The 13549-nt window shown below is 43.6% G+C and overlaps 1 protein-coding gene across 1 annotated transcript in view; it reads right to left on the minus strand.

Annotated features, from left to right (window-relative positions):
- Positions 1 to 13549, minus strand: part of LOC107107052 (mitogen-activated protein kinase kinase kinase MLT) — a 123563-nt gene that overhangs the window by 22585 nt on the left and 87429 nt on the right. The window contains exons 12-16 of the mRNA XM_015407269.1: positions 8548 to 8592; positions 6896 to 6926; positions 6666 to 6805; positions 3854 to 3916; positions 1355 to 1447 (exon numbers count right to left, since the gene is read on the minus strand). Coding sequence (XP_015262755.1) covers positions 1355 to 1447; positions 3854 to 3916; positions 6666 to 6805; positions 6896 to 6926; positions 8548 to 8592 — 372 coding nt within the window. The remainder of the gene's footprint in view (positions 1 to 1354; positions 1448 to 3853; positions 3917 to 6665; positions 6806 to 6895; positions 6927 to 8547; positions 8593 to 13549) is intronic.

The following is a 13549-nucleotide window of genomic DNA, read 5'->3' on the forward strand; positions in this document are numbered from 1 at the left end:
GTGCTGGAGAATAACAGTTAAATACTTGTAACAGACACATAAATAATCTCAAATATTATATATATTGTTGAAGAGACTCCAGGAAAATCTGGCTGCTGGTCAACTTTGAAATTAAGTTGGGGAAGACAGTTGAAAAATATGCCTATTGTCCTCGAACCCTTTTGACATAACTCTACATGTGGCCTGCAGCTGAACAGCTCAATTTTGGACAGTTCCCTGCCACAAAATGTAAAGGACACCATCAAAACTGGGCTACTGATTAGAACCCATAAGAGGAACACATAAGAACTCGCAGACGAGGGGAAATCCCATTCTCTACACAGGTCCTCATTTTCTCCTCTTCTGACTTGTCTTTTTTCACCCACTCCCTTTCCCCCTTCTCCAATTGACTATTCACCCCCCCATCACCCAGTACGCCCATTTCCTCCCTGCTCCCCACCCTGCCTAACCAACACCAGTTTGGTAGTGTGGGCGGAAATGCTGCTGTCAGCAGAAACGCTCTGGGGATCCAAGCCTATGTTTGGAACATAACTGTAAGACCTGCATTGGTAGAACGAGCACTTAGATTAGAAATATGTCTCTTTTGCCTTCACATTAACAATGATCACGCATCCGTACAGATACTGCATGAGAGACTCAAAGGAAACTGAAGACTTGCGTGTGCAAAATGCCTGAACATTTACATGCTAGATCAGGGGTGTCAAACATAAGGCCCAGGGGCCAGAACCAGCCCATCCAGGGCACTTACCTGGCCTGTAAGCAACTGGAGTGAGGGAGGGAAGGCAGGAGGCTGCTGGGGGGGGGGGCAGGCAAGCAAGCACATGTGATAAACTGTGGGTGGTCAAAGCTGTCAATAAATAGAAAGGAAATGGCTGGGGCAGGGCTATGAGGCTGAGGTAAAATAGTGTGTGGGGGAATGGTAGCAAAGATGGAGAAAGAGGAGGCATGGTGTTTTCCCCCTCCCACCTCCTCTGACCACAGCTCAGTTGGAGAAGCCACTACATGGGGGGGAGGCATTACATTTTATGGCACATATGCCCCAGCCCAATAAAGTAACAATTATGTCAGATCTGGCCCTCATAACAGACACACACAGACACACTTCGCATAGTTCATTGAAGAAAAAGTGAGAAATTCGCCAACAGCAGCAATGGAAGCTGGCTGAAATCTCCCTATAGTACTATGTTGATGTTCTGCCTGTGATGCATTAAACTTCAACCTGCCAATCATGAAAAACACTAACTTCATATTTGCGTTTGCTCACCAGAGCACTTTAGACATAGTCTTCTTACCAATCTACTGAACAGCACACAAAACAAACAAATGATAGCATTTGTCAAACTCATTCATTTACCTGAGGCCCAGTTCCAGGCTTTAAATGGTAACCAAATACAAGTTCCAGGTTCACTACTTTCTCCTCACTTGCCTCGTTTTCGCTGGCAGAGTCCTACCATGGAAACAAAGAATAAATTGTCATTTCTATTCCAGTTCTCATTTATACCACAGACCGGGTTATCATTTTGGCACTGCCCATTTATAATCTTTCTGTTGTTGTTAGTCATATCTAATTCACAACTTTAAATAATTCTGGCCCGAACCATGTCTTCATCAGCCAAAGATTACCTGAAAAATTGCTGGCAGAATGCTCCGAATGGCCAGTCTGCCTCCACCCCCCCCCTTATTTTAAACATGCTATGTGGACCAAATTGGAGCTTGATGATCAGGCCTGCTGGCCCTCTCTCCCTCACAATGTATAGCTGACCGATGTATAGCTGGCCAAATGGGGGCAGGTTGCAGAAAGCATAATAACATAATTAGAACCCTGCTGAAATCAGGTCCAGCATCGTAACTCATACAGTGACCAACCAATTCCTCTGGAGGTCCAGCAACAGGGCATGGAGGCATCCTGGGCACAGAGGCAATTAGGGATGCCAGCCTCCGGGTGGGACCTGGGAAACTCCTAGAATTACAGCCCATCAGACGACAGAGATCAATTCCCCTAGAGAAAATGCATGCTTTGGAGGATATATTCTATAGCATTGTACCCCACTGAGGTCCTCCCCAGGCTACACCCCCAAATCTCTAGGAGTTTCCCAACCTGGATTTGGCAACCCGACCCCCTATTCCCCATGAGTGGGTGAGGAGGACCTGGCAACCCCAAGAGGCATACAATCTGAGAGCCCCCTGGCTGAGTCTGTGCTGTGTACAATTGCCCAGGGTTTTCTGCTTCCTCCTCCACTCTCCACCTGGCCACAATAATTGCTAAGGCTGTGAGCAGGCCTTAATGTGTTGCAATTTATGTTATGTTTCGGCCCCAGACGTTATAGCATTGCCTTCAATTTTATTATGCTTTTATTGTTTTACTTGCCAGGGCTTCAGCTGTTGTTATTGTTATATTGCAATGGCCTTTGGTCATATACAATAAATTTCTACCTACCTACCTACCTATTTCCAGATATCACAGGGGCAGAATAAGACTTCTTATTGCAGGGTTTAATACATGTTGCGTGGTGATTTAGGGTTTTATGCTCTAGCTGGGTTTCTGGCTGTGTTTTATGCTCTGGCTGGGATCCCTGGACCAGCAGCATATTGGGTTTCTGATACTGGGTTTTAATTAACAGCTTTTTAACATTTTATGCTTTTGTGATGTTTTAAAGCTTCCAGATATCACAGGGGCAGAATAAGACTTCTTATTGCAGGGTTTAATACATGTTGCGTGGTGATTTAGGGTTTTATGCTCTAGCTGGGTTTCTGGCTGTGTTTTATGCTCTGGCTGGGATCCCTGGACCAGCAGCATATTGGGTTTCTGATACTGGGTTTTAATTAACAGCTTTTTAACATTTTATGCTTTTGTGATGTTTTATTTTGTAAGCTGCCCTGGGCAGTTTCCCTGGTCCAACGGCATAAATTTAATAAACAGTGGTACTGCAATTTGTGACACAGCCTAGTGGTCTCATCCCAAATAGTTGTTTTGCATAAGTGTGGCTCTTAGTAAGGTGGGAAGGCTACAGCCTGTCTTGTCTACACAGGGAAAATCCAGTTGTGAATGACTACTATAGCACCACAAGAGCACAATATCCATGTGATATTCAGAGAGAGCCACAGCCTGTATTGTACCATTCGGGCTGCTCACATGACTGAATGGTCCTTGTACACAGAAAGCTAGCATTCCAGGTACAATGCTAGGCTTGGATCCTTTCTTCCTCACATGTTAGCTTTCTACCTGGAAAGAATGGACTGTTTAGGGTTGCCAGCCTTCAGGTGGAGGCTGGAGATCTCCTGGGATTACAACTGATCTCCAGGCTAAAGAGATCACTTGGAGAAAATGGTGGCTTTGGAAGGTGGTTTCTATACCCCATTGAAGTCCCTCTAGGGTTGCCAGGACTTGGTTGGAAAATACCTAGAGACTTTGGGGGTGGATCCAAAAGAGGGTGGGGTTTGGGGAGGGGAGGGGCCTCAGCATGGTACAATGCTGTAGAGTCCCCCCTTCAAAGCAGCCATTTTTTTCCGGGGGAGCTGATTTCTGTCAGCTGGAGATCAGCTGTAAAAGCGGGTGATCTCCAGGCCCCACCTGGAGGCTGGCAGTCCCTCCCCTCCCCAATCCTCATCTGCTCAGGCTCCACCCCTAAAATATCTAGGTATTTCCCAACTCAGAGCTGGTAATCTTAGGAACATACCATTCTGTAAGCTGTTACCCACAGTCAGAAGTATTACACTTCAGGGACAGGTTTACCATCTCAGTGAGAACTAGGCCTTTCTGATCCACATATGCAAATTTCTAACTTCTAACTAATAACATACAGCATTTCCTTGACTAAAAGGTTTTACTTCTTGAAATAAAAACCACATTTACCTTAGTCAGAGGTGGAAAGTGAAACATGTTGAGGAAATCCTGAGCTAATTTCTCAATGGCAGTCTACAAATAAAAAAAATAGGATGGAAAGTACAGCGTAGCATATGCAGGTATTTATTCACATTGATAAATCAGTCAGAGAATATACCATTCCTGAAGAGACAGGAAAATAGCAACAGCTTTGATTATATCAGTGTAATTCAATGATTGTCGAGAGAACTAAAACAGAGGCAGCTTAGATTGAGATGTGAGCTGAGGGTTCAACTGTCTTGCCCGCCTGGGGGCACTTCACACTTCCCCTGCCCAACATCAACATTGACTTATATGCTGCGGAAAGTAATGTGCATCAAGTGTCATATACAGTCATTCAAGCACGTGCGTCACGTGGGAGGCAGAAATTGAAATAAGACATTAATTGGGCCAACACAGACCGATTTCTCACATGCCACTTGCCTCTCATTCCGTGGGGGGCTGTCGTCTAAAGATTGCCCCGGATCATTTCATTCAATTTCCCATTGGAGGTTTTGGCCCGCAGCTGTTCGTCATCTGCCCCGCATATTTAATTTCACATTACCAGCTTCAGTGGGGTCTCCCCCCACCGTGGCTCTTTCTGCAAACTGATTGGTCAACATGGTGGCCACTAGTCTACTGTGATTGGTAGATTCTCTGATCCAGCATCCAAATGCCGGGCGTATTGCCAGCTGGCTTCCAGGCAGAAAATGGTAGATGCAGTATTTACTGCCACGGCACCCTATCTTGGAAATCACTTACAAATGCTCTGAAATAATATAATCGATGGCCCAACAAATGGATATTGGAGCAATGTTGGAAACTATTCATGAGACAATTCAGAGGGCTTATATTTCGCTGCCTCATTATTTCGTTGTAACGTGAGCGCGGGGTGTGTGTGTTTATATATAAAAAAGAGTAAGCTACCACGACAGGCAGCAGCCGTTTTTATTTTCCACGCATTACAAAATCAACTTAGGAAGTCTACGGCCCAAAAAAGAAAGGTGCAACAAATGTGGATAATATGCATAAAGCGATAGTGGGGGCTTATATTTCGCTGCCTCACCAGTTTGGTATAACGTAAGAAAGAAGGTTTTTTAAAAACATCCCGGAAACATGAGCCACCATGGGGAGGGGCAGATGGAAGGCAGGCAAGTGGGCGTGGAAAAAGGGGGGGTGCATTTCGGCTTCTCCCCCGGGGCAAATTGGAAACTTCTCAGAAAACAAGGATTGACAAGATGCAGGGCAAATCAGACGATTCTGCGGGTCAAAATGTGGCCGCGCATCTACTGGTGGGAAATTGAACAGAAGACGCGGGGGAAACATAACAGTGAGCGTGGGGTAAACGCTTATGTGAAATCGGTCACAGTGGTGACTGTTTGTGCTGTAAGTCACATGGACTAGTTCCTATTTTTCACTACCATCTTAAGAGGAAGTACGAGAAGCATCTTCCTCAGTAATGTGTCAACTTTTCCAGGTCTTTTCAACCACTGTCCAACTGGTCTCCAAATAGGCATTAACCAATAAGGAAATTTCTTCCTGTCTCCAGCCTAAAATTTCTTCCAATACAGGAATGGAGAACTGTGACTGGGGCCTTTTGAACTGTGGACTCACAGAATAAGCCATCTTTTGAGGTCTGGCCTTGTACATGTGATACAATGACAAAGAGGTAATTGACTACTGATGAGGTGTTGAAAACTCACCTTGGGGAAGTACCTCATGAGGCATGCATCCTGTGAGCCCACTTCTCTCTGCCCGCTGGAGGTCCCAGACAATATTCCCTCTAAGATGTGGGTCTTGTGAGCAAAAATTCTACTTTGAGAGCTACTGGCATTAAAGTTGTGAACAAGTAATTTGACTGCTGCATAAATTAGTTTGCTCTGGAACCATCCTTCCTGAGCTAAGACAAAAATGTGTGAGCCGGAGACTAAAAAACTGTGAGCTAGCTCACACTAACTCAGCTTGGAGGGAACACTGGTCCCTGGTCTCCTGTCAGCTCCAGTCAGCTGAAGGAATGCACTTATTCACTTCTGTCTACTGTCAGGAATACTTCTGGCTAGCTTAAGAGCAGCAATGGAGTTGCAACTCTTCCCTTAGCTATTTTGGAGTTTTGTGATAAGTTGGGGTTGTTTTGACTGCCAAATATGTTGAATTGCAACTGATAATGAAGCTCAAGGCAATGCATCCACCTGAATTGAATCAAGACCTAGGTTTCCTGTATCATTACCAATTCTGATTTCTCCACGCCTATTACCCCTCTGCTTATTTCACATAAATCCAATCACGCCTGCTATTGTAATTCACCTGCTATTGTCATTTGCCTGCTAATGTCATTTGATAAGTTGGGGTTGTTTTGACTGCCAAACATGTTGAATTGGATCTGATAATGAAGCTCAAGGCAATGCATCCACCTGAATTGAATCAAGACCTAGGTTTCCTGTATCATTACCAATTCTGATTTCTCCACGCCTATTACCCCTCTGCTTATTTCACATAAATCCAATCACGCCTGCTATTGTCATTCACCTGCTATTGTCATTTGCCTGCTAATGTCATTTGGCATCTGAAATCATTCCACTTTCCAATAAATAGGACAGATGGACTCCCATTCTAGCTGTATCTGAAGAAGTGAGCAGTGACTCACGACAGCTCATCCCCTGCCACATATTTTGTTAGTCTGTAAGGTGCTACTGGACTCTTGTTCTTTTCTACTTTTATCCCAGTTTTCTTTTATTATTTTAATACACAAAATGGGGAACTCTTAAACCGTTCTGTTATCATCCAGGATTTACTATTCAGTTACCTTCAAATGAATGATGTGGCCCTTGGAAACAATCCCCATGTCCTTCAAGTCATCTTCTTCCAGAACAAGTAATCGTTTGCCCGTGATGTGATGTTCTTTAAACAGATTGGCATATACATTCATCTCACCGGACGTATCACCTTAAGGGAACAAGAAATTGTTTTTAAAAATCCATAGAATTGGTCACTGTTTTGGTCAACGTTGTGAATTAAACCCATACAGAACATTACCTTTTCTAACAAGCTGTTGCATCCAACAGTACTGTAAAGAAAGAAAAAACAGCCTTTTAAAACTTAACCAGGTTGCATAAACTTTATAGGTAACAGCTAATGCGAAAACACAAGATGTACAAATTACAGTTCTCTAACTTTTAAGAAATGAACAGGAGTTGTTCATTTCAGGATGAAATTGGTCCTGCACTGGAGATTAGGAATTATATAGATTCTAGGGCATAATTTGGCTCATTAAGGAGAACTTGCTCTCCCCAATTCACTCTTCTACTGGCTGCCAATTAAGAGGCAAGAGAGCTATGTGGACTGAGGGCAAAATATAGGGGGCACTAGATTTACATGATCAGAACTCCTGATATGTTGTTTGTTTCTAAAACAGCCATGTGGAGAGGGTTCATATCGCTCAGGTCCATGGAAATTCAGAATAGAGTCTCCCTTCCAGTCCATTTTCCCAATAAAAATGTCCCCAGACTACTTTATGGTCTCACTGGGGAACGAAAGTTCAATATCCTATGTTTTACAGGGAAAATGTTCCAGTTTTGGATTACAGAACTGGTGCAGGGGATGATGATGAAGAGGTAACCCTCCCTCTTGCCATAATCCACAATGGGTCCCCCCACAGCTGTTTCACAAAGTCAAATTACACATCAAGAATTGCAGTCATTAAACTCCCATCATGTTGTGTGTTGTTTTGGTTCAAAGTGACAACTGTTATAGGCAGACTTAGTGCCAGGCCTTTAGCCCACCACCCTCCATTCCAACTTCCAAATGTCCCTCCTGGGGGGGGGGAAAGTTGATCAGGTCACTACAGTGATTCCTGCCAAACTCATAAACAGAATATTCACACGCTTTGTGCAATCCACCCTTTAAATTGGTTTAAAGACCATGGCCTTCATTGTCATCTTTTAAAACTGAGGCTGGTGTAACAGGATAGAACTTAAGGTACCAATTATCCAGTGTGTTTGAGTACTTTACACATTAGTTGATCGTTAAATTTAAAATCTTCTTTTCTTGAACAGGGATCGTTCCTACTGTTTTTCGGTCAGTCCCCACCACCACCACCACCACCACCAAGGAGGTTTTGTTCAGCTTGCGAAAGTATTCATGGTACATAATCAGCATGTCAGAAAATTCTTGTAACACAGACAAGAATATCAGTCCTCGAGATTCATGTACACGTTCTGGTAATATATTACCAGTATAAATAGCTGAAAAGAGGGAGGAACCATACAAATTCCTATACCCAGAGTAAGGAAGGGAAGATGGTGTTTAGACCAAATTACAACTGCGTGTAGCATTAGATCAACTTCCCCACTGAAAACATCTGAAGAGGCAAAGATGTGTATTTCACTTGATTCCACCACCACCCCAGACCCTGCAGCAGCTTTTACTTTGGCCAGAACTCCACAGGGAGGGGGGGAAGTACTTAGGACAGTCTTGGGGGAAAGCTGCCAGCACCAGAAGGGTTAAGTATCCCTCCTCCCTGGTATTTCACTGTTGTGTTGCATCCCCCTCTCTGCATTGCCTTTTGGCTTGTGATACAACGCTAAGCTTAATCATTAGGGTGGCATATTCAAAAGGGGACTTCTTCATTAGTTAATTAATTAATCCATTAGTTAAAAAGGGACTAGTATAATTGAGAGGGTTCTTACCACATCTTCCTCAGTCCATGCAACGATATCGAAGGAAGGCAGCAGCTGTGTAAGAAACAGGATCTTAAAAGTGCATCGTTCCTTGACTTGTCACATTTTACTTAGATGGCTGATCCTATCTCATCCTTCCTCCAAAGAATTCCGGGCGGTGTACATGCGCCTCCATTTTATAATCACAACAATCCTGTGAGGTAGGCTAGGCGGAGAGTGTGGTGACCTGGCCCAAAATCACCCAGTAAGTTCCATGCAAAAGTGGGGGTTTGAATCTGGGTCTCCCAGATCCCCACTTGACAGGCTAACCATTGCACTGCACTGGCTCTATACCACCCCGTGACACCCCGTTCTAATTATGTAGATCTAGCTGCATGTGACATGTATTGGATCAGAGGTGGCGTTTTCACCATAAGACACATTAAGATTTCAGTACAGACTGGGTGAGCGTCATGTGGCTGCAAATGTATTCCCCCAGATGGGTTCTGGCCATGTGTACAGGAAGCCAGCCACCGGACAAAGATTTCTCAGTTTGGACGGAGGGTGGACTGGCCATTGAACTTACAAGGAAATCTCCCACGGGGCTGCTGTTCTATAAGGCTACTAGCAGCAAGGAACAGAGTCGAGCTCGAACAACTCTGTCCATGCTGCAGAGAGTCACTTAGAACAGCAGCAATAAAGACCAGCGTCAGTTCCCCAACTGCCTCCTCCCCGTGCACCACCACCAGTTTACACAACAAGGGAGTGGGTCAGCCAGTGTTCATTGTTGTCACCACTGTATTGTGTAGGCCTGCACTGCTGGCTTGTAACACCACAGCTGCCGCTCAGCCAGGACTATTTTCACTTCCCAGTTGACCTCTGTGTGGACCAGCCCATTTTTCTCTGCTGAAGGAGTTTTGCTCTGGGTATATATCTGGCCCAGCAGTCCTTACTCAGTTTGCATCACCACTTTTCTTCTGGAAAAAGTATTTGTGCATTCCATGTACCTCCACATGAAGACGAACACTAGTCTTTCTTTGAAATTAAAGGGGAAAATAGTCCAATACGTGCTCAGGTTTAGGCTTGAAAATAGTTTTGGCGGGGATTCTGACGGCTCCTATCCTCCAAATGAGTACGAGGTGGATCAACAGCTCTCTGTATGAATGGCCCAGTTGCTGACATTACTCTTGCCCTTTGCTGCTTGAACGTGGCACACTGCTGTCTCCAATCAGGAATGGCCGCTATCCCACTGCTCCAGTAGCCAAAGTTTGAAGCCTTCCTCGGATGCCTTAAGAGCCACTTCAGTTTGAGGAAGGCTCCTTAGACTGGATTTAAGCTGATCTTCCGCCAGCCCTCATAGGATTCTGCCCAGTGAATTCACAGATAAATAGCTACAGCAGGTTGCTGATTGAATCACCATTTTTATACGGCCACCTGAGAATCGGTTTCCAGGCAGGGTGCAGCAAAATGCCACTTCAAAGAACGTTCCACAGGAGACATTATGGAAAAGTTTGTCTTCCTTTTTTTCTTTTAAAAAATGAGGCATTGTAACCATCTCGGGACAAAGCCCATTAAGAGGAGGTTTAATAGGGATTATGGTGGTGTCACTGTTCACTGTGTATTCTGGGGCACAGCATGAGGGGGGGAACTAGTATGGACACATCACAAGCCCCCCTCCAAAAAAACATAAATGCTAAAATATTTATGCAAGACCACAGGTGTCGGTTTGTTTGTTTACTGTCAAAATCTTTATTGTAAAGTCAGAGATGGATATCAAGAGAAAAGGAAACCTGTTTGTAACCAAATGAAACACATGACACTAAATGGGGGTGGGAGCCTCTATTACATTGCAAGTTATTCGCTTAAGAACTAGAAAAGCAAACCCATGATGTGGATAAAGCAAGACTTCACATAGTTAAGTGCCATAATGAAGGGGGGGGGAAGAGACTAACTATAAAGGTCTTGCCATGCGCGAGTGTAACATTTCACATTCCATACAAATTAGATATTTTGTTTACAAACTGCAGTAGGCTTGGCACGGAGTTCACGCCGCACAGCAGTTTTTAGAAAAAAGAGAGGTTTAACTTTTCTAAACACTGTGAAAATACTCTCCATTTACATTTCATACATGTCTGGCATACAAATAATATTGTTTCCTTATTAGTCAGTATAAAACATTTAAATGTTGCAAAGGCGAAGCAGGAAAAAAAGTCGTGCATTATATCAGACTTCAATACAGAGGCATTTCAGATTTCTGAACACAGTGTACAATGTTTACTGTAGTTGCCATCTAGGGTAATTGGGAAACCATTCCTCACCTATCAAGAAAATTTGAGGCACTCTGCAAGGGTTGATTAAACTCGAGGAAAAAAAGGGGGCTTCCCGCCCAGATTTTTTGGAAACAATCGCTGTCATACATTATCGACTTGTTTTATTGAAGCCAAAGCTGGGAAAAGGTACTATAGTTGTGTGCTGCGAACCCTTCAAGTAATAGGTTCTGTAAGACTGTGCAGATGAGACAGCTAGTTAGGGTCACTCACGTCTCATGGAGAAATCTTCACCGACTACAACTTTTGAACATTCTTTCTTTTCCCCTGGAAGGAGGAAATTTTTCAGGCGGCCAGAGAGTGACTGTGCAAATAAATCTCCATTTACTCATTACTTTACCCTTGTGGTGAAAGTTGTACATCAACCTAAGATTCATTACCAGGCTGAGATTTCCACTAAGGACATACAGAGTGAACAAGCCTGTAATTCTCTGTAGTACACGTGTTAATTGTTTCTTCCTCAGTGTGATTTCTGGTGTTTGCAGTACTTCAACAACTTACAAAACCTATTGGACTAGAGACTACAAGGGGGTAGAAAAGTGAGCGGATATGCCATAGGCAAAGACGAATCCACTACTTTCAAGTTTCTAAAAACTACTGCCTGTATATCCAGCATCACAGTGTCACCTGGTTACAGAGCACTGCATGTAGTGATCTCTGAAATGAAGCTTCTTAAACATTGTGCTTTACTAGCTTATAAATATTTAAGTGAATAACTTTCACCACAGTTAAAAACAAACAACCCCCCCCCCACTTTAAAACAGTAAATGAAATGTGTGCTAAAGAGCTATTTCATAACTTAAAAGTAGTACAAGGAACCGACACACCTTTCAGGTCAAGCACTGCATGTGTTTGCAGAACGGGACACAGATCATTCTGTCAATCAAGCACACCCCAAAGTGCCGTCCTCTAAGCCAGGGCCCCCCAACGTGGTGGCTGCTAACACCTTTCCCAGCACCTGCCAAGTGTTTTTGGAAAGTAGGAGGGGCCAGGTGGGGCTTTTGCTCTGCAAGGCTTCTGATTGGCCACTGGAGATTTGATTGGCTGTGCAGATTTGTAAAAAAAACATTGCACTGGCAGCAGCTGCCACCACAGAACAAGAGTTTTCGCTGTGTGACTGAAGGGAAGCTGCGGCAGGCATTCTGTGGCTGTGCCTGTCACACTGTCAGAATTCCAAAGGTGCCCATAGGCTGAAAAATGATCCCTGCCCTAAGCAAAGTTGCCCCCTTCTAAGTCCATTGCATTCAATGGGCATAGAACTGTATAACTCTGTTTAGGACTGCAGTGCTCCTCAGTGAAAATTATTTTGAGATTGGAGGGAAGGAGCACCACAGAAGTCGATTTTGAAGGCATCAGAGATAATCGTAGTTGGTAAAAAGGCCTGTTTGGAGACGGGGGGGGGGGGAATCACTGGTTTGGTTGCAGGACTATAATGGTGTATGTATAATTATCTATATGCCCAAATCAAGAGATCCATGCACATCACTACTTGTTAACTAGATTATTAACAGGTGGAAGGGCTGAAGAATGGACTCCATAAAGTTCTGTGGGTTGGATCCAGACTAAATCAGTCGTTTCTACCAATTCCCCCTTCCAGATGCAGACCCCCCAATGCCCTTCCACAGGGACACCCCTCTCGCCCAAAGGGCAGCATTTTATGAAGATCGGGCTGCAGCAGCTGCAGGGGAACAGGAAAGTTCCATTCTGCCATTGGAAAATTTCGTCCGGATCCAACCCTGTGACCCTATGAAATATGATTCCCTTTTCATTCCTCTCTGACAGTGACTTTTGTCTTCCTGCAGCCCCTTGTGTTATGCTCATGAGGAACCTTTGGAAATATATCTTTGCATACAGACTCGTCCTTCTTAGGACTGCGGCTTATGCATATTAAATTTTTATTAAATTATACTGGACATATAACCAGCAATTGCTGTAGTTTCCAAAATAAAAACAAACCATAGTTACACTCTTAGAAGCCCATGTATTTTAATGGACTTGGAAGGGTGTAGCTATTTAGGATTGCACTAAAATAATCCACCCTAAGAAGAATTATGCCCTTCTAAGTCCATTGACTTCAGTGGGTTTAGAAGGAAGAAACTCTGCTGAGGATGGTACTGATAACTGAGGGAGGAAACCTACACTGATCAGTTTCTTTTCCCTCACTATTTCCACAAAAAAATATTGCTGATGAGACTTTCAATTTATGCAACCAAGATACGTCTTTTTGCCTTATATTTCTCCTCCCTGGAAATCCCCCAAACACTTTCTTTTGAGCTACAAAATGCTATTAAATATTCACACAGATGTTAAATATTTCTCTAAATCCACTTATGACACATTTGGTTTTGGAGTATTCCAACAAATTTATTCCCAAAATAACAGAAGCTGGCTTAAAAGTCACACTTAATTCTTTTGGGGGGGCGTGTGAAAACATTCAGCATTTTCAAACTCATCGGAGGATGGTACGGTTGGAACTGAAGTTCTAAATTCTCTGTGCTCCAAATCCATGTCATTAATCCTCACATGTCAAATATGCACTAGACGTTTTGAAAACCTTCCTGCAGTTTTCTATTTTCTTAACAGTGTTTCATGTAGTGCCCTGCAGCTTTCTGACATGACCAAATTTTTGTTCTACATGGTATTTAACACAAAAGGAAAGATCCTAAGAAGGTCTGTGCATACGTATGTCCCATTTTATTTGGTGC

Source organism: Gekko japonicus, unplaced genomic scaffold, assembly GCF_001447785.1.
Source record: "Gekko japonicus isolate JY-2015 unplaced genomic scaffold, Gekko_japonicus_V1.1 scaffold66, whole genome shotgun sequence".
Lineage (NCBI taxonomy): Eukaryota > Metazoa > Chordata > Lepidosauria > Squamata > Gekkonidae > Gekko > Gekko japonicus.